Here is a 23948-nt window from a genome sequence, read left to right on the forward strand (position 1 = left end):
TTGAGTCTGGTTAGAAAAATGTGCTTCATGTCTTTCTTTCACCATAAATGAGTCGTTTCCATACAATATTGATCAATTCAGCTACAAAGACGTGGGACAGACTGTTTAGTGGGCCCACAGCTCAGTGGACAGAACGTTCACAGTCTACGATGTGTCTTTATATCTGGTGTGTCTCTGAGGTGAGCGGACCTACGCAAGGCTGGCCTCCAACTGAGGATCAGCAGCAGCATGCCAGACATTCCTGTTGTACATGATTGTTTGTTGTGCTTTTATAGAACCAGGGGGTCCTGCTGCACACTTTGAAGCAGCATGACAGGTAATCCTGCCCCCCCCCCCCACTCCCCTGTCCCCACCCCTGCCCCCCCCTCCCCCCACCCCTGTCCATGTGCTGCAGCTGGGAGGGGGAGAGAGAGGGGCTGGAACGCCAAGTAAAACCGCCGTGATGCGTCAGAAAGCAGCTGGCTCCTCTCAGACATCAGAGGTTCTAGAACCTTCACTAAGGCTTCTGTCTGGGACCAGCCATGTTGACGGAGCACATACCTCTCGCATCACTGCTGTGTCAACACTTTCCTCTTTGATGGGATCTAGTCTCATCTCTCCTCTGCTGTATTTTTCAAGTCCAACAACAGAATCCCCAAAACACTTCATACTGTGTGTGATTAGCATGGTTGTCTAGCTTGTCACAGCGGGATACTGAACAGCAAGTTAGCAAACAAACAGCATGATGGAGAAGGGGAAATAGTATGGAGCGCAGCATAATATATCTTTGCCACTTCTCTGCTCCCTCAAACTCATGGCTTCTCTTGTCTTTTGTTTCAGCTGAATCTAAGCAGCGCCCAGACCAAGGTAAGAGCTCCCTGATATGGTTTCAAGGGTGATTAAAGGACTTGTTGTATTTTTAGGGGGCTTAATGGATACAGCTGACAGTGAATGATGGCGAGTAGAGAGAGAGATATGAAATGGTAAAAGGGACAGAGTTGAAAAGAAAACAAATGTTATATTAATGATACATACCTCCAGTTATCAGTCAGCTGCTAATGATGGTAGGTGTGTGTGTGTGTGTCAGTAGTAGGTGTGTGTCAGTAGTAGGTGCCGCAACACACTAGTTGTCTGTCACACACATGACAAATGATGGCTGCTTACACAATGTTACCAGAAGGTTACTGTGTCTGATGAACAATATGTCTGCAAAGGCTACAATAACTGGTGTGTGTGTGTGTATGTGTGTGTAAGAGAATGAGTGTCTCTATGTGCATGAGACAGTGTGTGTGATGGAGATTGTGTTGGGGACAATGCTGATGAATATTCTGTGAGCATATAAATGTGATTACAGGCCTGTTGATGGAAGGCAGGGCTGTAGCTGGGTGATCAGGTTAGAGGGGAGGGCCTCTCTTTAATCTGTGTGGGAGGGAGTCACTGTGGATGGGGGGCAGGGGGGGGAGGGGGGGCAGGGGGGAAGGGGAGGAGGGGGAGGAGGGAGGAGGGGGAGGGGGGAAGGGGGAGGGAGGGGGGAGGGGGAAGGGGGGGGAGGGAGAGGAGGGGGCAGGGGGAGGAGGGGGGAGGGAGAGGAAGAGGTTGTGTGGATCAGATAATAGCTAAAGCAGGAGATGGGGGAGGGGCTATTATGGCCAAGCACTTCTTCACTTCCTGTTGTTGTGTGTTTGACAGGAAGGTGTCCGCCCCCCCAGGCTGTTGGTGTCTGATTGGTCAGAGGAGGATGTGTCGTCCTGGCTGGAGGGGGAGGGGCTAGTGGAGCAGGTCAAAGTTTTCAAGAAAACAACATAGACGGAGCAGAACCCTTCAGTCTGAACCAGGAAACTCTGAGTGAGCGGGTGGTGAAGGGGTGACACACATACATATATACAAATGTACACATACATACACACAAACTGTTTTCCAGGATTGTAATGTGCTTTAGATTGGACTGTCTGATACATTCGCTTGTTATTTCAGTTCTAATCGCTTGTCAGTTCTCCCCAAAATGGTCATCTTTACCCCAGGGTTTTCGAGCGGCAGAATTATATATCTCCTAAACGTCCTCTTTCTGGGATATAAATCTCTTACATCATTTGCTGGAGTGTATATCCCACCAGATGACCTTATAAAACAGATAATCCTTCTGAAAATGGGATTGGTGGATCTGGGCTGAGCCATAGTTTTACTGGCTGCCTTGTTCCATGCTGAAATGCAGCCATGCAGTCAGTGCAGCCTGTCTGTCTGCCTGTGTCTGTCTGTCTGTCTGTCTGTCTGCCTGTGTCTGTCTGTCTGTCTGTCTGCCTGTGTCTGTCTGTCTGCCTGCCTGCCTGCCTGCCTGCCTGCCTGCCTGTCTGTCTCTCTGCCTGTCTGTCTGTCTGTCTGTCTGTCTGTCTGTCTGTCTGTCAGTGCAGCTTGTCTGTTTGTCAGCACAGAGGTGGTTAACAGCTGCAGCAGCCCAGAGAACTGAGGAGAACCTCATGTGTGTTTGTACACCTGCCCGCTACCCCACCATCATTGCCGAAGAACACTTAGTTTCTTACGCTCTTGAGATTAAATGAGTTTCCGCCTGTTACTTTATGAAATATTCATAAAGCTCTGCATTTCTACCAGACACCTCCCTGCACGGCTTCAGGAAGAATCTCCATATCACATGTTCAGAGGCGTGGTGAGGGGCGTGGTGAGGGGCGTGGTGAGGGGCGTGGTGAGGGGCGTGGTGAGGGGCGTGGTGAGGGGCGTGGTGAAGGGCGTGGTGAGGGGCGTGGTGAGGGGCGTGGTGAGGGGCGTGGTGAGGGGCGTGGTGAAGGGCGTGGTGAGGGGCATGGTGAGGGGCGAGGCCAGGACACAGCCTCACCTGCAGGCCAGGACACAGCCTCACCTGCCATCTCCCTCACACACTCCAGACTGTGGACATGGATGTCTATTAAAACAGGCATTAAGACTGACAACCTTCACGTTTCATTTAGTAGAGCATGCACATTTTATTATGTTTTTATATGTTGTAATCTATAAACAAAAGACATCTCTATTGACCATATTAAACCAGTTTAGCTAAAGGTATCTGTTAGTGCTGTCAAACGATTAAAATATTGAATAATAAATGTCATTAATGTCATAGTTAACTCGCCCAAGTACTATCAGCACATTGACTTCTCCACACGAGGAGACCAGATCCTTGACCATTGTTATACAACATTAAGATTAACATACAGCATTCACATTAACATACAGCATTCACATTAACATACAGCATTTCCCAAATCAGAAGCCCCGGGTTGATGCCGCGGTCCGGACCAAGCTGAGAGCCCGCACTGTCGCCTTTAACTCTGGGGACCCTGATGAGTACAGGAAGGCTAGAAACGACCTTCTGAAGGCCATCAAAGCAGCGAAAAGGGTTTACAGGACCAAGGTGGAGTCCAGGTACCATGGCTCTGACCCCAGGCGCATGTGGAGTGAACTTAAAGCCATTACAGATTACAAAGGGAGAGGCTACAGTGAGACCCAGTCCTCTGTCCTACTGCCAGATGAGCTGAATTCCTTCTACGCTCGCTTTGAGAGGGACAGTGACCCCCCTGCAGTGAAGCTACCTGAAGGCCAAGTCAGTGGTGTGCCTACACTAACTGTAGCCGAGGTGAGGCTGTGCTTTAAGAAGATCAACCCTCGCAAGACACCTGGCCCAGACGGCATATCAGGTAGGGCCCTCAGGGGATGCGCTGACCAGCTGGCAGGGGTCTTCAGTGACATCTTCAACCTCTCCCTTCACCTGTCTGTACTCCCCACCTGCTTCAAGAGGACCACCATTATCCCTGTGCCTAAGAACACCAAGGTCACCTGCATGAACGACTATTGCCCGATAGCACTGACCTCTGTCATCATGAAGTGCTTTGAGCGGCTAGTCAAATCATTCATCTGCTCCTCGCTGCCCCCCACTCTGGATCCTATGCAGTTTGCATACTGGTCCAACAGGTCTACAAACAATGCCATCGCTCTGACTATGCACACTGCTCTCTCCCACCTGGACAAAGGGAATACGTATGTGAGGATGCTGTTCATTAACTACAGCTCAGCATTCAACATCATCATCCCCTCCAGACTGGTCTCCAAGCTTGTGGACCTGGGACTAAGCACCTCCCTCTGCAAGTGGATCTTCCACTTCCTGACGGGGAGGCCTCAGGTGGTGAGAATCGGTGACCGCACCTCATCTGTACTGATCACCAACACAGGTACCCCCCAGGGCTGTGTGCTCAGCCCTCTCCTGTTCTCCTTGTTCACTCACAACTGTGTGGCAACGCACAGCTCCAACCTTCTTGTTAAGTTTGCTGACGACACAATCATCGTAGGCCTCATCTCTGACAGTGACGAGTCAGCCTACAGAGAGGAGGTTGACACCCTGACATCATGGTGTCAGGACAATAACCTCTCTCTCAACATCAGCAAGACAAAGAAGATGATTGTGGACTATAGGAGGCGGCAGGAGGAGGAGCATGCACCCCTACTCATCAACGGATCGGAAGTGTAGAAGGTCAGCTGCTTCAGGTTCCTCGGGGTGAACATCAGCAACGACCTCACCTGGTCTGTTCACACAGACAAGGTGGTCAAATCAGCCCGTAAGCGCCTCTTCTTCCTGAGGAGACTGAAGAAGTTTGGTATGGACTCAGTCATCCTCACTAACTTTTACAGATGCACTATAGAGAGCATTCTGACTGGTTGTATTACAGTGTGGTATGGGAGCTGCACAGACAGGGACCGCAAGGCCCTACGAAGTGTGGTCCGTTCTGCTGAGTTCATCATCGGCAGGAAGCTCCCAGCCCTACAGGACACCAACCACACACGTTGCCTCAGGAAAGCTGGCAGGATTCTAAGAGACTGTTCCCACCCATCCTTCAGTCTCTTTACCCCGTTGCCTTCTGGCAGGCGTTACCGCAGCATCTGGTCACACACACGCAGACTGGACAACAGTTTCTACCCAAGGGCCATCAGGCTTCTGAATGGACACTGATATGGACATTGATTTACTGCTCACTAGTCACGTATACACTGTCACTTTCAGCTACTGGTTGCTCTATCAGTAACATTGCACTACTGTACCTCACTGTACCTCGCCACCAGGCTCCTGTATGGTCATTGACATAATCACTGATCTGCAATTTTGCACTATTGTACTGTACTCCACTTAGGTTAGAATAGGTTATAGGGTTGAAAAAAGTATCACTTATTTAAGATCAGCATAGATGCAAATTATGTTCTGTGTACTTTTATGTAATGCCAGGTGCTTGTTTTAAGAATTTCAGTGCCCAGTCTGACCTTGTGTTGTTCTGTGTACCTGACAAATAAAAGACTTGACTTGATTAATCGCAATTAATTGCACATTTTTATCTATTCTAAATGCCCATTGATTTCTTTTTGTCCCATTATTTTTTTCTCATTTTGATGCTCTTATCAACATGGAAAAGTGGATTGGATTGCTTAGTGCAAATGTTTTTTTTTTTTAATTGAAAACAACATTGCAATCGCTTGGCTTTGACGAGACGGCGGAGAATTCGCATCAGCTGTGTATTGGCCATCAAGTAGTATTTCAGACTGGACGTGCTGCGATGATAGCTCAGTTCACAACGACAAAAAAAAAAAAAATCACTTTGGTCTTGTCAATGGAACGATTTGGCAACTTTTTAAAAGTCAATGTACTCAGAATCATTATTTAGAACATAGGCTACTTATGTCGCCGACACTTTTGAAATGGTCGCTGACGAATAAAAAGTGTCGCCCAGGCTGCTGCATTCATAGGCCGACTTCGGCAAACAGTCGCCTGTGCTCAAGGTTCGCCTTACGTCAACGGAGTCGTTTTACCGTTACATTCATAGCTATGGTTACCTTTTTAACGCTTTGTTGCCTAGGTGATCGATCGGAGAAACTGACAATTTTAAATGTTCGCTATGTGACATCAGCGCCAGTAGAAATTTCTCCTGGTAGGCATAGATATATACAGGGGCGGCCTTAAGCATCTGGGGGCCCGTTTCAATAACTAATATGGGGCCCTATACCCACATAAAACATAAAGCAGAAAAAGTATCCTAAGGATTCCTGTTGTTTGCATCAATATTATTTGATTGCGTGCACTTTCAGCTAACAGGCAGCTCAACATATAAATAATCCAACCTTATTTGATTAAAACTAAGTTATATACAATTATACAGCGTTTTACTTTGAATAAGCCTTGCCCTTCCACGCACTTAGCAGTATTAGCATGACTACAGGAGCGTCCTAGCCAGGGCCTTAAGCAGAATTTATTTGGGGGCCCCTCAGCGTCGCCAACTACTACAGTACATAAGTACTGTGCAGCCTGTAAACTAGTTTAGCTTGCTAACGCAAGAGCACCTACTTCTCCAGTTCTTTCAATAAATAATCTAGACAAGCATTAGCAATAGGCTACTGTAGACTGCTATTCGTTTTCTGGCTATTTTTCGTAAGCTACCCTTCTACTGCAGCCTAACAGCTAGGCTCTAGCTAGCTAGAGTAATTTGCTAAGGTATGTTGATGTCATATTAGAAACGTATTTAATCAACGGTGGACCCCTAGTGCAAGAAAAGAGAATGTTCATTAATGACATGACTGACTTGGCTCTATTTCAGCTTTCAAGTAGACTAGGTCTTCTGTGTTCTCTTTTAGCCACACTCGCCCGACTTTCTCGCTGTGCAAATACTGGTAAGCTTCAGAGGTTTTCAGGTTCATCATTGACTGACCATCGCAAGACACAGACTCAACAAAGTACGCAAAAATGCGGCTGTATGTGATCCTAGGCCATTTTTTATTTCGTCCTCCCATCCAGTTATTGCGGAGGGCAAAGGTATATTTATGTTGCCGTTTTTTAACTCGGTGAGGTTGTGTTCCCACATTGTAGAACGAATGAATGAATGACAGACGGCGATTGTTTACGTCGGTCTCGTAGCAACAGGAAGTGAAGCCCACAATTCGCGCAAAGCACTATGGGACGTCAGGCTAGAATTTGGTTGTGTTGTGTGTATTTGCAGCGTTTGCTGAATGCTGCGCATGTGTTGTCAAATTAATGAAGATGTTTTCTTAATTTGCTTGTGTTTTGTCTATGCATGTGTTTTCTTAGTTTGCAGTGCGTTTGCACATGTTGGCCACCGTAAAAAGAACGTTAATCGCGCAATAAAAAAAATGCTGGAAGTCCTCCCGCCAGATGCTGCTGGAAGCAGAGCCTCGGTTCATTACTGCCCCGGTAGTCATTAGGCACTTGACCAATATTGATGAAATAAGCGAAATTTGAAATAACAATTTTTAACACGAATTTGGAAAATTAAATTACATGCTTGAATGCTTTGTAAATAGCCATTCAGAATATGCGTGGCAATGTCATCTGCATCTTCTATCATGTGCTTGAAAATGGGACAGTTTATTTATTAAGTACGTCACCCCAAAACCTACTGTTTAAATGAATCAATTGCCGATAGCAAGCACACTAATTATTCTCTTTATTCTTGGCACGAACTGCACTGCAGTGATATTTTACAAACTGACAAAGTTAGTGGAGCAAGTATCTTATGCTAAGAGGGAAACAAATTAAGATTAGTGGACTGTGGCCTATTTATGTACAGATTTCATATCCTGCTCATGTTAATTTCTCTTTAGCTTCTTCTCGTGCATTGAAACAATGTTTTCTAACTGCCTGCTTCAGTAGAGCTCAGACGTCAATGACAGGCAGCTGATGTTTCAGATATGACAAGTAGGCAGAGGACCTGATATCTTTCTGTCTTTATTGACCCCTGCGGCTGTGGCAGGCAGGTTCCTGTATGGGAGGTGAACACAGCTAAAACAGCTCTCTAAACTGAAGGCATGGCAACAATTGCAAGAAACATAATAACATAATAAAATCGAATTGTTGGCCCATGCCCCCAAAACCTTTCAGTTTTATATAATTTCTCTTTATAATAAACTGCAGTTGTGGCATGCACTTAAACCAATATTATTGACAGCATATTTATTATTGAAATCGTAAAATGTCTTAGTAGCTGTGCAAAAATAACTATATAAAATATATTGCTTTTACAATTAACCAAGCCAAAGGCGCTGTAAATAAATTAAACTAGTCAGCAACAACAAGCAGATACAGAGATCTAGTCTCAACGTTATTGGCCGATTTATAGAATGTACAAACATATAAACAAATACATTTTTTAGAATCTTGAACACCATCAGAACCAAATTGTGCATAAAATAAAACTTAAAAGTACATATAAGTTAGGAACGGGTCAATACAATGACAGACCTGACAGACCTTCACTCAATAAGGAAAAACAACGTATGGATATTTACACAAAACTGAGCGACACTTCCTAGAACAACGATCCTCCCAGACACCTCCTCTCTACCATCAGTACCAAAGACAGAACCAACATAGTCCACACTCCGTGGTCCCACACTTAACCCAGTAATGACATTAACCTGTAAAAGAGAGTAGGTCTGTGTAAGCAGGAGTCAGATGGCTGAGCGGTGAGGGAGTCGGGCTGGTAATCGGAAGGTTACCGGATCGACATTGTGTCCTTGGGCAAGGCACTTCACCCTACTTGCCTCGGGGGGAATGTCCCTGTACTTACTGGAAGTCGCTCTGGATAAAAGCGTCTGCTAAATGACTAAATGTAAATGTAAGCACTTGAAAGGCCTGTGTAAATGTGTGGTATAAAGTGCTTTCTGTCCCACGGCATGTTGCGGTTTAAACATCCAATAAGCATCCTCGGCTGACGACTCAGGCTGAACAGCAGATGTCCTGGTACAGCGGCTGTATACCGAGAAAGGCGACACGTGGACCAATCAGCACAAGCGACACTAAAGACACCAGAACCCTCAACACGCTGTGCGTTGACCGCAGTCACAAAGGAAACATTTTCTTTTTGGATGGGCTGGTAAAAACAGTTTCCTTTTGCTTTGAACATTTCTGCCATCATCTGTGCGTGTGTTGTCTGTGTGTGTGTGTGTGTGAGAGAGAGACAGTATACGCCTCTCTACACATTAGACTCTATAAAGGATCGCTTTGGTTTCATGGCGGCTGTGTGGAGCGCAGGGTTGTCTCTCAGGAGGCCAGCCTGTTTGGCCTTGCTGTCCAGGTAGGGCTGAGACAGGGCGCCCAGGACCGGCTTGGACTCCTTGTAACAGGAGACTGGGCCATGGCAGAACTTGTCTGCGTACTCCTTGGTGTGCATGCCGTTCTGGAGGGCCCCCAGGGCTGGCTGCTGCTCCTGGTAGGCCAGGTCACAGCTGGGTGGTGGCAGGACCAGGGGGGACATGGTGTGGCCCACCAGCCCCTCAGAGGAGTGGCTGTGCCAGCTCCGCCCGGCCGACTGGAGCCCCTGGTGGTGCTGGAGGCCCTGGTGGTGCTGGATCTGCTGCTGCTGTTGCTGCTGCTGCTGCTGTTGTTGTTGCTGCTGTACAAAGCGTGCCGTCTTGTCCATGATGCCCATGAAGGGTCTGGGTTTGTACTCAGACGTGTTGGTGTTGGCGCCGCCCTGCTGGCCATGCTTGGTCTTGTCTGAGGGGGTCTTGGTGCGTACGTCAGGCCCCTGGAGCTTCCCGCTGTCTGACAGACTGCTGCTGGAAGCCAGGCTGCTGGTGGAGCTGGACACCATGATGCTGCCTGCTGCCGCCCCAGGATCCTGCCTCAGCTCAGGGCCGGGGTGCGGGTGGTGGGGCGCCAGGGCGTCCAGGGAGGACACGGAGTGGGCAGAGAGCCTCTCCTGGCCCCTGGAGCTGCAGGAGGAGAAGGAGGCCTGGGACTGGGAGGAGTGCAGGCTCTCACCGTCGCCCACAGGTTCCTCAGCAGGAGGAGGTAGAGGGCTGATGTCGATGCTTGGCCTGGGTTTCAGCTTGCAGGACATGTGTCTGCTGGGCAGGGGGCTGGAGGGGCCGTAGAGGGACTGGGACCTGGGCCCCACGCCCGCCCGGCCCCCCCCGCCCGCCCGGCCCCCAGCCTGCAGGGAGCTCATGTGCTGGTTGGTCTTGACAATCTGGGCCTGCTTGGAGGGCTGCAGCACCAGGCCCTGTGGGGCCAGGGGCTCCCGGGGGTGGTGGTGGGGGGGCCTTGTGCTCTGGTTCTGCTGGGACAAGCTGAGGGAGTAGACGTTCTGGGGCCAGGCTTCAGCTCTCCTGCCGTACTGCGATGACTCATCCTCCTCCTCATCTTCATCCTCCTCCTCTTCCTCCTCCACGTCTCTCCGGACCTCCAGACACCTGTGCTCTGGGCGGCAGGCCCCCTCCGACGCCCCCTCCTCCTGGTCCGGGTCTGAGTCATGGCTGGGCGGGGCCTGACAGGGGGGCGGGGCCTGGCAGGGGGGCGCCCCCTGGGGCCTGCTCTGGGAGCGCTGCATCTGTTTACACTCCTCCTCCACACGCGCCAGGAGTCGACGGATCTCCCGGTTGTTGGGACACAGCTTGGCTGCTTCATGCAGGTCTGCGAGGGCTGCAGTGAACTGCCTGTGGCGGGAGGAAGAGAGCGGGAGAGAGAGAAAGAGGACAAGAGCAAAAACAGAAGAGATATAGACTGTGAGAAGGCCAAGTTGAATGGATCTGTTAAATAGCTCAATCACACTCTCTAAAGCCACGCTACCACAAACCACAGCCCTCTGTAACAACCGCAGAGGGGGGGTCTGGGAATTGTAGTCTCCAAATGGGTACATCTTTACCTGCTGCTCCTCTTGGCCCGGGCCCGGGCGTAATACGCCTCGTAAGACTTGGGCTTCAGCTCCAGAGCCTTGGTAGCAAACTCCTCCGCCATGCCAAAGTCCTGCAGGGAGGGATGCAGGGAGGCAGGGGGTGAACAAGAGGAACACTGCCTGCTCTGTCTTACTGACAGTAGGAAAGATGAAACTGCCACAGTGATGGCTATGAACACAGTCTGGGCCAGATGTGTAGTAATTGTCCATGAATGAATCATAGACACAAACTAGACAGCATAATAGCTATAATCTATCATCTAGTACATGGTATTACTGTCTGAATCCAATTTCTTCCTTGTGTGTTTAATTGATGACAATGTTTCTATAAGATGTAAAAAGAAAATTGCCATTAAGTTGGCTGTTTAAATGGTCAACTTTGGCTCCTCTCCTGTTAAAACAGTTTTATTATAATGTCTTCGTTTTGCAGATGCGTTATCCAAGGCGATGTACAGAAGGGGATTTGAACTGAGGAGGATTCTTACGTTAGTCTTCCGGCGGCAGCGGGACAGGTTGAGGTAGAGAGAGACACGCAGCTCTTTAAAAGCCTTCAGCTCGTCTCCAAAGCCCTCCCGGGGAAACTTCCTCAGGGCGTACTGGTACCTCTGAGCTGCCTCCTTCATCCTCCCCTTCTGTGGGGGGGGGAGGGAGGGAGGGAGGGAGGGGGGGAGGGAGGGGGGGGGGAGGGAGGGAGGGATGAAGGTACAGTAGAGAGAAGGAGGGGAAGAGAATCACGTCACACACAACCACCACTCTGCAGCCAAAAACCTCCCCTCATTAATCTCTCTCTCACACACACACACACTTTCCACCTGAGTGGATTGTCCTCCCTGTCACAAAACTCATCTGTTCAATGTCATCAGCCATCAGCCTCTATCCCAGCTGTGTGAGCGGAGGGGAACCTCCCATTCATCTCCAGCTCCCAGACCTGCTCTGTCATTTCACTCAGAACACACGGGCCGACGGTCTTCATCCTCATCTCATATACAATATAAACTGCCCCATTGATAAAGATCCATGATTTTATACAGAACACCCCTTTCTTATCTGAAATAAATGAAATTCTGCTCTATACTGTGCCTCATGTCATCTGTTTCTTTGCAGACCTTATAAAGCCCCAGTACCAGTGAACAGATCTTATACAGCAGCAGTACCAGTTAACACACCTGGTACAGCAGCAGGAAACACACCTGGTACAGTAGCAGCAAACACACCTGGTACAGTAGCAGCAAACACAGCTGGTACACTACCAGTTAACACACCTGGTACAGCAGCAGGAAACACACCTGGTACAGCAGCAGTACCAGTAAACACACCTTGTACAGTAGGTTTCCCTCCTCCATCAGTTTCTGCAGCAGGATGATGAGGATGTCAGGCTTGGAGGTAGCCATCGCCCAGGCCGCATTTCCTGTGAGGGGGGGGGGGTGTATAGAGAGAGAAAGGTTTAGAGAGAGAAAGAGAGAGAGAGAAAGAGAGAGGAGGGGGAGCAGAAAGAGGACAGTTACATGTCTGTCATTTCCCAACCCCAGGGCTATTATTCACTAGGAATTTGGTACAAGGTAAAGTTACCTAAAGATTGTACCTGATCGATCATAAGGTGATGTTCTGTAGCCTTAAGGTATTATTGAAAGCAGTTGAGAAAGAGAAAACCGTGAGAGAGTGAAAGGTAAGAAGTCATGCAAAGACATAAAAGCCCTGGCACGAGAACCAAGGTGGAATGACTATTATTGCAAACCATTCAGGACTGAATAGTAACATATTCCCAGTGTTGTGTGCCACAGTAAAGAATAGTGTACAGTAGCTGCAATAACGGGGGTGAGGGAGGCTGGGGGAGGTTAGGGAGGCTGGGGGAGGTTAGGGAGGCTGGGGGAGGTTAGGGAGGCTGGGGGAGGTTAGGGAGGCTGGGGGAGGTTAGTGGAGGCTGGGGGACGATAGGAGATGCTGGTGGAGGTTAGGAAGGAGGTTAGGGAGGCTGGGGGAGGTTAGGAGAGGCTGAGGGACGATAAGAGAGGCTGGGGGACAATGGGAGAGGTTGGGGGAGGTTAGGGAGGCTGGGGGACGATAGGAGAGGCTGGTGGAGGTTAGGAAGGAGGTTAGGGAGGCTGGGTGAGGTTAGGCAGGCAGGGTGGAGGCTGGCTAGGGTTAGAGTGAGGGTTAGAGTGAGGGTTAGAGTGAGGGTTAGAGTGAGGGTTAGAGGGAAGGTTAGAGTGAGGGTTAGAGGGAGGTGAGCAGGGAACCCTAACCCTAGATGGATCTCAGAATGTCCTCTAGGTGATAGTCACATACTCAAATGAGCCCAGCAGCACTCCTCAGGGAAACAGGAAAGGACACACACACACACACACACTTTCCAAACATTTGAACGAGCTTCCATTATACTGTGTCTCCACCACACACCCTGGTATTATCTGATTGGCTGTAATGAGAGACAGTCAGCTGGTTCCCATGGTAACGCCTGGGAGGCTCACTGTTTACACACACACACACACACACACACACTCATGCACTAACACACACACATGGGCTTGATCCACTCTGACATGCACACATCCACAGCAGTGCTGGTGTGTGAGGATGATGAAGAGGAGGATGAAGATGATGAAGAGGATGATGATGATGATGATGATGATGAAGAGGATGATGATGAAGAGGTGGGCTCTTACCCAGCTTGGCTCCCTTCTTCAGCAGTGTCACCACCACCGACGTGTTCCTGCAGCCGATGGCTCGGTCTAAGGGACGCATCCCACTGTGGTCCACATGCTCGATCACTGCCCCTCTCTCCACCAGGTATTGGACCTGAACACACACACACACACACACACACATACAGGTTAACCTCATATTTACACTCTTCAGCAGGCTCATAGTAGCTCTACACAGCTGGTAGAGACGCACACTCCTCAAACACTGTCAAGGAACTCACACATTGTAAACTGGAGATCCACTCCTCTCCTCTTTCTCTCTTATCTAAGCAAGCAGTGACCGAATAACCCTCAGAGATCTAGCGTGTCAGGGTTCTAACTGAGATCTAGCGTGTCAGGGTTCTAACTGAGATCTAGCGTGTCAGAATTCTAACAGAGATCTAGCGTGTCAGCGTTCTAACAGAGATCTAGCGTGTCAGGGTTCTAACTGAGATCTAGCGTGTCAGAATTCTAACAGAGATCTAGCGTGTCAGGGTTCTAACAGAGATCTAGCGTGTCAGGGTTCTAACAGAGATCTAGCGTGTCAGAATTCTAACAGAGATCTAGCGTGTCAGCGTTCTAACAGAGATCTAGCGTGTCAGGGTTCTAACTGAGATCTAGCGTGTCAGAATTCTAATAGAGATCTAGCGTGTCAGCGTTCTAACAGAGATCTAGCGTGTCAGGGTTCTAACTGAGATCTAGCGTGTCAGAATTCTAACAGAGATCTAGCGTGTCAGGGTTCTAACAGAGATCTAGCGTGTCAGGGTTCTAACAGAGATCTAGCGTGTCAGAATTCTAACAGAGATCTAGCGTGTCAGCGTTCTAACAGAGATCTAGCGTGTCAGGGTTCTAACTGAGATCTAGCGTGTCAGAATTCTAATAGAGATCTAGCGTGTCAGCGTTCTAACAGAGATCTAGCGTGTCAGGGTTCTAACTGAGATCTAGCGTGTCAGAATTCTAACAGAGATCTAGCGTGTCAGGGTTCTAACAGAGATCTAGCGTGTCAGGGTTCTAACAGAGATCTAGCGTGTCAGAATTCTAACAGAGATCTAGCGTGTCAGCGTTCTAACAGAGATCTAGCGTGTCAGGGTTCTAACTGAGATCTAGCGTGTCAGAATTCTAACAGAGATCTAGCGTGTCAGCGTTCTAACAGAGATCTAGCGTGTCAGGGTTCTAACTGAGATCTAGCGTGTCAGAATTCTAACAGAGATCTAGCGTGTCAGGGTTCTAACAGAGATCTAGCGTGTCAGGGTTCTAACAGAGATCTAGCGTGTCAGAATTCTAACAGAGATCTAGCGTGTCAGCGTTCTAACAGAGATCTAGCGTGTCAGGGTTCTAACTGAGATCTAGCGTGTCAGAATTCTAACAGAGATCTAGCGTGTCAGGGTTCTAACAGAGATCTAGCGTGTCAGGGTTCTAACAGAGATCTAGCGTGTCAGGGTTCTAACAGAGATCTAGCGTGTCAGGGTTCTAACAGAGATCTAGCGTGTCAGGGTTCTAACAGAGATCTAGCGTGTCAGGGTTCTAACAGAGATCTAGCGTGTCAGGGTTCTAACAGAGATCTAGCGTGTCAGGGTTCTAACAGAGATCTAGCGTGTCAGGGTTCTAACTGAATTGTGGGACACTGAGGCACAGATTCAGGCCTGACTAGTCGAGCACTGCGATCTCCACTCACGATGTCTGCGTCTCCGTAGAAGGCTGCCAGGTCGAGGGGCGTGCGGCCGTTCTTGTCCGTGTGGTCGACCTCCGCCCCCTTCTCCACCAGGAAGGCCACCACGCTCTTGTGGCCCTTCAGACACGCCCAGCTGAGGGGCGTCAAACCCTCCTTATCCATCGACGTCAACGAGGCACCTGAAGGGCCGGACAGTCACATGGTCAGCGCACGTGCGCACACACACACACACACGTGCGAGCACACACACACACGCGTACACACACACACACACACATGCACTCAAACGCCATGCACCAGAAGCTGCTTGAGAGCAGGATAGATGAAACCTCAGTACAAACATACTGTATATTTAATATACTGGGAACATACAAAAGAATTACATTTACAGTACACTTCCAACTGTGTATAAATATAATGAAAATGCATTAAGCTTTAATACATTTTCAGTCCTAGAGGTTTAGGGCTGGGCTTTCCCAGCGTGAGACTGTTCTTGGTACAAACCTGGAAACCCTGTGTGTTTCTAGTCCTGGGCCATGTGCACTGGGCCATGTGCACTGGGCCATGTGCACAGCACAAGTCATTATGTGCCCTTCACTGAGCTGTGTACACTAAATGCTAGATGTACAGATGTTTGCCATGCAGCATGCGGATGGTGAGTGTGAGGTCGTCATGGGGATAGTGTTGCGTCACCTTTAGACAACAGGAAGTCCACCGTGCTCAGGTGACCTTCACAGGAAGCCACCATGAGTAGAGTCCTGCCCTGCTTGTCACTGACGTTCACATCAGCACCGTGCTGCAACAGCAGCTCAGCAATCTATACACACACACACACACAAACAGAGTGAGACCACCACAGGGTCCTCATGGTACAGGACAGTAAGTGGGGGTTCCTCTGAGGTGTCGAAAGTGCTGGGCTCTGGGGGCGGGGCAGTGCTGGGCTCTGGGGGCGGGGCAGTGCTGGGCTCTGGGGGCGGGGCAGTGCAAGACTCTGGGGGCGGGGCAGTGCTGGGCTCTGGGGGCGGGGCAGTGCTGGACTCTGGGGGCGGGGCAGTGCAAGACTCTGGGGGCAGGGCAGTGCTGGGCTCTGGGGGCGGGGCAGTGCTAGGCTCTGGGGGCGGGGCAGTGCTAGGCTCTGGGAGCGGGGCAGTGCTGGGCTCTGGGGGCGGGGCAGTGCAAGACTCTGGGGGAGGGGCAGTGCTGGGCTCTGGGGGCGGGGCAGTGCTGGGCTCTGGGGGTGGGGCAGTGCTGGGTTCTGGGGGCGGGGCAGTGCTGGGCTCCGGGGGCGGGGCAGTGCTGGGCTCTGGGGGAGGGGCAGTGCTGGGTTCTGGGGGCGGGGCAGTGCTGGGCTCCGGGGGCGGGGCAGTGCTGGGCTCTGGGGGAGGGCAGTGCTGGACTCTGGGGGCGGGGCAGTGCTGGGTTCTGGGGGCGGGGCAGTGCTGGGCTCCGGGGGCGGGGCAGTGCTGGGCTCTGGGGGAGGGGCAGTGCTGGACTCTGGGGGAGGGGCAGTGCTGGGCTCTGGGGGCGGGGCCTTACCTGCCAGTGGCCCTGCCGGACGGCACAGAAAAGCGGAGCCACGCCCCTGCGGTTGACCTGCTGCACCACAGCGCCCTGCTCCAGCAGGAAGCCACACACAGCCATCATCCCCCTGCCTGCCGCTGCCGTCAGAGCTGGGGAGGAGGGAGAACATGTAGACAACAGATCAGCCAAGGACACAGGTCAGCAAGGAAACTAACATAGAACAGTAGGAGTACGTCCACACACACACACACACACACAGGAGGCCGGCTAAATCCACTGCCAACGTCAATCTAATACAATGTTACACAAGAGCCAGACTGATCTAATCAGATGAACACGAAATATCCCTGCAAGAGAGACAGATGAGGGCTGCTTGCATCTGAATTATAGATATCAATGATTATGTCAAACAATACACGCTGATTGAATTGCTGTTTTTCAACTGGCTGAATGAGTCTGGCATCCATGTGGCTGTCTTTGTCCTGCCTGAACACAATCGCACGCCCCATCACAGGAAGAGGGAGGAGGGAGCTTGTCCCCTCACCCAGAAACAGCCGCAACAACACATCTGCTCTGTTAATGCTCCAGGAACATTACACTTTTTACAGAATAACATTTCAGTGGTAATACAGTCATTCACGTAGACTACTGTATACATAATATCCTATTAGAGACCAGTTTGAACCATATCTCAGCATGTTTACTGCAGTATACAGGCCTAGCATTCATCCAGACAAACACATGCTCTGCTAATCTAATCAGGTTTACGACCGGACCATTCTGGGACACTAATCACCCTCGTTAAAGGTTTGCATTAAGACCATTTAGCAGCGTTCCCGAGAATCAACTCCACAAATATCCATGAGCTATTAGCCATGTTTAGCATCTAGTCAGCAGGTATACAAAGTCAAACACATTGAAACGAAGCTGTTAGGAGTTCCTCCAGTGAAGAAGCAGCCTCACCCACTCCTACCAAACACACCCTGGAGCCTGGAGCCGTCACTGGACGATGAAGACAACCTGAGAGGTGAAGGAGAAACAAGTAGAGAGACCAGCGCTGCTCTCTGATTCCCCCCAGGCATTTCACAGACAGCAAGCCCTCGGTCACCAGCGACATCTGTCTGGACAGGGCTGTCAGCCAAGACACCACGCCTTTCCTCTCCTCTCCCCTCCCCATTTTAAAAGTATCAATTTGGCACCAGTATCATAAACCACACATAAGAAGCCACACCCAGCAGTCTGGGTTCATTACAGAAGACAACGATGATACACCTCCAGGAAAATAAAAATGTGTTTGTCAGAAATGTCAACTCATCCTTTTACAAATGCATTACACAAGGGATAGGGCATTCTCCGTCGACATGATTCAACTTCGAGACACTGTGCAACCCTTCATCTTTACCGGAGCACAGCTCCTGCCACCTTCCATTTCCTACAGGAAGCACAGGGTACAAGCTAGCGCACCTCTCTCTCCTGCCTGGAGAGAGCGATGACTGAGCTGAGGAGGGCTAGGCTGGATGTTCCTCCTCCTGGGGCCTTTTACATGATCGTATGCACGCATCCACATCCACACAGACAGATACACACACTCACACAGCACACTTAGGAAGCACAGCCACTCACACATGTAATCCTATTTTATTCCCCACTCACACACAAGGCATATTTATGCATAAATATGACTCTCCACGGCAGCATATTAAATGTGAACAGATATTTCTCAGACAGCTCGTTCACTGAGGAATGATTTGGGAGGGTGAGGGTGAGTTATTTGGGAGAGTGAGTTATTTGGGAGAGTGAGGGTGAGTTATTTGGGAGAGTGAGGGTGAGTTATTTGGGAGGGGCTGTGAATGTCATATTTCCAGGGAGGATGTTTGGGCCTGTGTTTGTGTGTGTTGTCAGTCCTCTGTGACAGACAGCTAGAGCAAAGGTCATTAAACCCTCCAGGCTGAACTCCCAGCAGCCCACACAAGCATCTCTTAGACACAACCTGTTTGTGTCTGATCCACTGCTTCAACAGCCTTCTTTACGAGCCCAGACGGCAGCCCAGACGGCAGCTCAAACGGCAGCCCAGACGGCAGCCCAGACGGCAGCCCAGACGGCAGCCCAGACGGCAGCCCAGACGGCAGCCCAGACGGCAGCCCAGACGGCAGCCCAGACGGCAGCCCAGACGGCAGCCCAGACGGCAGCTCAAACGGCAGCCCAGACGGCAGCCCAGACGGCAGCCTGGGTTTAGGCTTCAATCCATCCACGGCCGCATGAAGGCATTAAACAGCAAGCCTCACTCTCTCTGCAGGAGGGTCGGGTGCAGAGCAGGGTGCAGAGCAGGGTGCAGAGCAGGGTGCAGAGCAGGGTGCAGAGCAGGGTGCAGAGCAGGGTGCAGAGCAGGGTGCAGAGCAGGGTGCAGAGCAGGGTGCAGAGCAGGGTGCAGAGCAGGGTGCAGAGCAGGGTGCAGAGCAGGGTGCAGAGCAGGGTGCAGAGCAGGGAGATGAACCCCCTCCAAAGGCACACAGCCACACCCCCGTATTCAAATCAAGACACCAAACTTAAAATAAGAAATGAGTCAATGTTTACCTGCACCTCTCCTGGCATACAGATTGTGTTGTGTGCGTGTTATGAATTAGTGCCAGGTGTCTCGGCCTTCATTTGAACAGTAGCTCATCAGGAGAGGCTGTGTGTGTGTGAGTGAGTGTGTGTGAGTGTGTGTGTGTGTGTGTGAGAGTGAGAGTGTGTCTCCGGTCATCGTGATGCAGTGGACACCTGCACGTGCTGCAGGTGCTGCAGGTGACTTTGTGGAGGTATAGAAGCGTGGCTGCCATCACTCAGAGTAATGGTCATCCAGACAGGACCCAGAGGAGGGAGTAAATCTGCTCTGATTAAAGAGCTTGATTCGACCCACAACTCTGGCTGAACAGTGATTCTTTTTATCTCTGCGCCGAGGAGAGGTCGTTTTGACAGATCTTTAATGGATATTTTAAGAGTGGCCTGGACAAAACTTGGATCGGATAAACTTTTTGTCTGTTTTTTGTCGAGCACGGCCCCAACGCTCAGTGGCAGCCCCAGCACGTGGAGAGCAGCAGTTTCCACTGATGAGAAGCCATTTCTAAAGCTCTTTGTCCCTGGGTTGTAATAAGCCCAAACACTCCCCAGCCCCTACCAGGCCGTGCATTTTGCAGAAGCACCAGTTAGTGACAGCGAGTTTAGCCTTCTATCTGCTAATAGGGTGACCTACATCCCTCAGCTATTTGTCACTGCTACGGCAGGCTGCCATTGGACAATGCACAGAGACATCATTGTTCCAAGGCTTTCTGACCCTGTTCTGACGGGGTTAGGGTAGGATGTTCCAGAAAACACACATTAAAGCAGCCGGACAAAAGATGTCAACTGTTTGGTCATTTGCGTCCTCAAATTTCTGAGGGATGGATCACTGGGCGTTCTGAACACTCAGGTTCCGATCTTCCTCAGAACGACCCCCTTTCTTCTCAGGGGTCTAACAAGTTCTTACTCTATTCCCAAACAGTGATGTACTGTGCTGTGCTCTACGCCCAACATCACACACGCATCCTGTCTATGCAATGCTGATTCCATCCTGGACGAGATGCTATTGAAGTAGCGTGCCGGCATTAGAGAGAGTGTGTTTACAGCCTGCTCAGGAGTACGCTAACAGGAGGCACATGTGGAGGGTCGTCCACAAGCCTGTGCGATCGTCAGCCTGTAGTTTAGACTAACAAGGGTGATTTCCTGCTCTGGTGCACATTGATGCACAATGCAACACACCACGGTTAATGTGTATCAGCACAGCCCCTTAATGGACTGTGGTGAAATATTAAACACATTTTGAAATCCATCCTGAATCTGTAATGACATCCCCTCCATGCCGGGCAGGTTCTCATAACACGCTCTCCTCCTGACACACAGGGCTTTGAGCGTTCCTCTCAGAACGCTGCCGTGAAGCTCCTCATCACGGTAGCCCCACACACGTCTGCTTTTAAACACTTCCTGTTTCCTGCTCTGCTTTACGCATCATTTCCACATCAATCTCAAAGAGCATGGTCTGCTCTCTCGCCCGTCCTCCCTCGCCCGTCCTCCCTCGCCCGTCCTCCCTCGCCCGTCCTCTCTCACTCGTCCTCCTTTTACAAGCTGTAAAAATCTCTCTGCTTCATAACTTCCTCCCAGCACCTATTAATGCTGTCACTGAAAAGCTTACAGAAAAAAAAAAAAAAAAAACGATCCTCTCTCCCTCTAGGGAGACACACAAACCCACAAATCAATGGTCCGTGTTCGCCCGGGTATTTAACAGGAGCTGGTGTTCTGCGCACATCCCAGGTGTTCACTGGGGGATGAGGACAGGTGTGTGATGGCTGTAAATGAAAAAGACTAACTGGAGCTGGGCTCTCTGACTCAACAAGGGGCCCAGTCAGAGGAGAGGGAGGGGGGAAGGAGGGGAGGGGGGAGGAGGAGGGGAGGGGGAGGGGAGGGGGGAGGGGAGGAGGGAGGGGAGGAGGGGAGGGGGAGGGGAGGAGGGGAGGGGGAGGGGAGGAGGGACTAGAAACATACCTGTCTCTCCCCACAGGGTGTCATGGCCGTCAATTTGCACAGCATGGCCATTATTCAACACCAGCAAGCCTTTCACAACCTGTCAGGAAAAAAACAAAACAATGTTTGATTAATGACTCAAAGTCAGCGTACATGGTCAAACAAGCCTTCCACTAGTTCCACAGTCCTCCATGATGATTACATGGCCAAAAGAAAAAGTAAAGCGCAGCAAAGCATGTGCAATGAAACAACTTGAGTTAGTCAATAAAAACTTTCCAGAGTGAACTTTACTTTTGCTAAGTGATAAATGAATCAATCCAGACTGAAGTGCTGAATCCTAGGTTATAGCTGTGGAAAATAGCACAGCACACAGGAACAGTCTTATTAATCCTGGAGTGTTTGGGCCTGCTCTCCTCTCTCTCCAGTCTCTGTGGAGGACCGGGTCAATAGCTCAGCCTGCTTGCCTCCATCCTGCGGCCCGTGGGCCCAGAGCAAGCCGTCACGGCCCAGCTAACAAGGAGGCCAGCACACACCCCCAGAATCCAGCAACAACCCCAACCCCCAGCAGAGCCCCTGAATGCCTGACATGTGTCTTCAGAAGAGGTGGACCTGAGGGGAGGGTGGAGGACCTGAGGGGAGGGTAGAGGACCTGAGGGAGGGTAGAGGAGGTGGACCTGAGGGGAGGGTACAGGACCTGAGGGGAGGGTAGAGGAGATGGACCTGAGGGGAGGGTAGAGGACCTGAGGGGAGGGTAGAGGACCTGAGGGGAGGGTAGAGGAGGTGGACCTGAGGGGAGGGTACAGGACCTGAGGGGAGGGTAGAGGAGGTGGACCTGAGGGGAGGGTACAGGACCTGAGGGGAGGGTAGAGGAGGTGGACCTGAGGGGAGGGTAGAGGAGGTGGACCTGAGGGGAGGGTAGAGGACCTGAGGGGAGGGTAGAGGACCAGAGGGGAGGGTAGAGGACCTGAGGGGAGGGTAGAGGAGGTGGACCTGAGGGGAGGGTAGAGGACCTGAGGGGAGGGTAGAGGACCTGAGGGGAGGGTAGAGGAGGTGGACCTGAGGGGAGGGTAGAGGAGGTGGACCTGAGGGGAGGGTAGAGGAGGTGGACCTGAGGGAAGCTGGGATGAAGGTATAACAGGGTCAGTGGGAGGGGTAGAAGGGTGGAACTCAGCTGTGTCCAGTGCTAAGGGCATAATTACTGGCGTACAGTAGGTGGTGCACAACAGAACTGTGGAAGTAGCATGTTTCTCAAAATAGGTTCAAGGTGCTCCTGAATGGCTCCGGTTCAATATGTGGGTGTTTTTTTTCCACCATTAATGTTTCTTTTGTGTGTGTGTTCATGTTCTTGTAATGTGTGTGCGTGCATGTGCTAGGACTGTGTGTATGTGCTTGCATGTGTAGGTGCTGCGATTGTGTGAGTGTGTGAGTGTGTGTGTGTGTACTGACCTGCATATGCCCCATGCTGGAGGCTGCTGTAAGAGCCTGTTGAAGGGCCTTGTTCTTCAGGCTGCAGTTCTGATGCTGGCCATCAGGGCTCCACTCCATCTCCAGCAGGTGGTGGATGACCTCTGGGTGACCCCTCAGGGCAGCATGCACCAGCGAACACTGACCACTCTTATCCACATGGTCCACCTGCAGACAACACCACAGCACACACACTTCAGGATTCACACGGACAAACAATGCTAATGGTACTAGCAGTGGTGGTGGTATTCCTCCGGGAACAGCAGAGATGCTAATGGTACTAGCTGTGGTGGTAGTATTCCTCCTGGAACAGCAGAGATGCTAATGGTACTAGCAGTGGTGGTAGTATTCCTCCTGGAACAGCAGAGATGCTAATGGTACTAGCAGTGGTGGTAGTATTCCTCCTGGAACAGCAGAGATGCTAATGGTACTAGCTGTGGTGGTAGTATTCCTCCGGGAACAGCAGAGATGCTAATGGCACTAGCAGTGGTGGTAGTATTCCTCCGGGAACAGCAGATATGTGGCCCTGTCTGTGTGCTTTAGACACAGCTGCAGCAGATGTCTGGACAACATTTTCTTGATAGAGGTAGTTTTGGTTTAGTAATTTTGGGTCTGGTTGTGTGTGCAGCCCTGGTCTGGTTCTTCCTCGTTACCTTGGCGCCCCTCTTGCAGAGCAGACTGACGAGAGCCAGGTGTCCGGCCGCGGATGCGAAGCCAAGCGGGCTCATTCCGTTCTCAGACACCACGTCCACGGAGGCAGCGTGCTCCAGCAGCAGCGCTGCCATCTCCAGGTGGCCCAGGTGGGCCTGTACGCACAGCACCGGGGCGTTGTTCAGAACCTCCGTGCGGTAGTTGACGTTGGCCCCGCCCAGCATCAGCAGCCGGCTCACCTACAGGAACACGGGAGGGAGATGCTAAGCACCGTTGCTACTACTGATGTTACACACTGATGCTAACTACTGATGCTAACTACTGATGCTACTACTGATGCTACACACTGATGCTAACTACTGATGCTAACTACTGATGCTACTACTGATGCTACACACTGATGCTAACTACTGATGCTACACACTGATGCTACTACTGATGCTACTACTGATGTTACACACTGATGCTAACTACTGATGCTACTACTGATGCTACTACTGATGCTACACACTGATGCTACTACTGATGCTACACACTGATGCTACTACTGATGCTACTACTGATGTTACACACTGATGCTACTACTGATGCTACACACTGATGCTACTACTGATGCTACTACTGATGTTACACACTGATGCTAACTACTGATGTTACACACTGATGCTAACTACTGATGCTACACACTGATGCTAACTACTGATGCTAACTACTGATGCTACACAC

The 23948-nt window shown here is 50.6% G+C and overlaps 1 protein-coding gene and 1 long non-coding RNA gene across 4 annotated transcripts in view; one reads left to right on the plus strand and one right to left on the minus strand.

The window, feature by feature from the left end:
• Positions 1-492: 492 nt before the first annotated feature.
• LOC146235131 (uncharacterized) lies at positions 493-11322 on the plus strand. The gene is made up of 3 exons (XR_014741591.1): positions 493-846; positions 1669-1824; positions 11128-11322. It is a non-coding gene; the product is annotated as an uncharacterized LOC146235131 (long non-coding RNA).
• The window catches only part of tanc1b (tetratricopeptide repeat, ankyrin repeat and coiled-coil containing 1b), a 119504-nt gene continuing 103283 nt past the window's right edge, over positions 7728-23948 (minus strand). For all 3 annotated transcript variants that reach the window (XM_084688470.1, XM_084688471.1, XM_084688472.1), the window contains 11 exons: positions 23225-23461; positions 22554-22739; positions 21129-21207; positions 16587-16720; positions 15744-15867; positions 15054-15229; positions 13361-13493; positions 12014-12105; positions 11183-11329; positions 10668-10768; positions 7728-10458 (listed from right to left, as the gene is read on the minus strand). In XM_084688470.1, coding sequence (XP_084544596.1) covers positions 8994-10458; positions 10668-10768; positions 11183-11329; positions 12014-12105; positions 13361-13493; positions 15054-15229; positions 15744-15867; positions 16587-16720; positions 21129-21207; positions 22554-22739; positions 23225-23461 — 2874 coding nt within the window. In that variant the 3' untranslated portion in view covers positions 7728-8993. The remainder of the gene's footprint in view (positions 10459-10667; positions 10769-11182; positions 11330-12013; positions 12106-13360; positions 13494-15053; positions 15230-15743; positions 15868-16586; positions 16721-21128; positions 21208-22553; positions 22740-23224; positions 23462-23948) is intronic.

Source organism: Hypomesus nipponensis, chromosome 23 (assembly GCF_054491055.1).
Source record: "Hypomesus nipponensis isolate SF chromosome 23, ASM5449105v1, whole genome shotgun sequence".
Lineage (NCBI taxonomy): Eukaryota > Metazoa > Chordata > Actinopteri > Osmeriformes > Osmeridae > Hypomesus > Hypomesus nipponensis.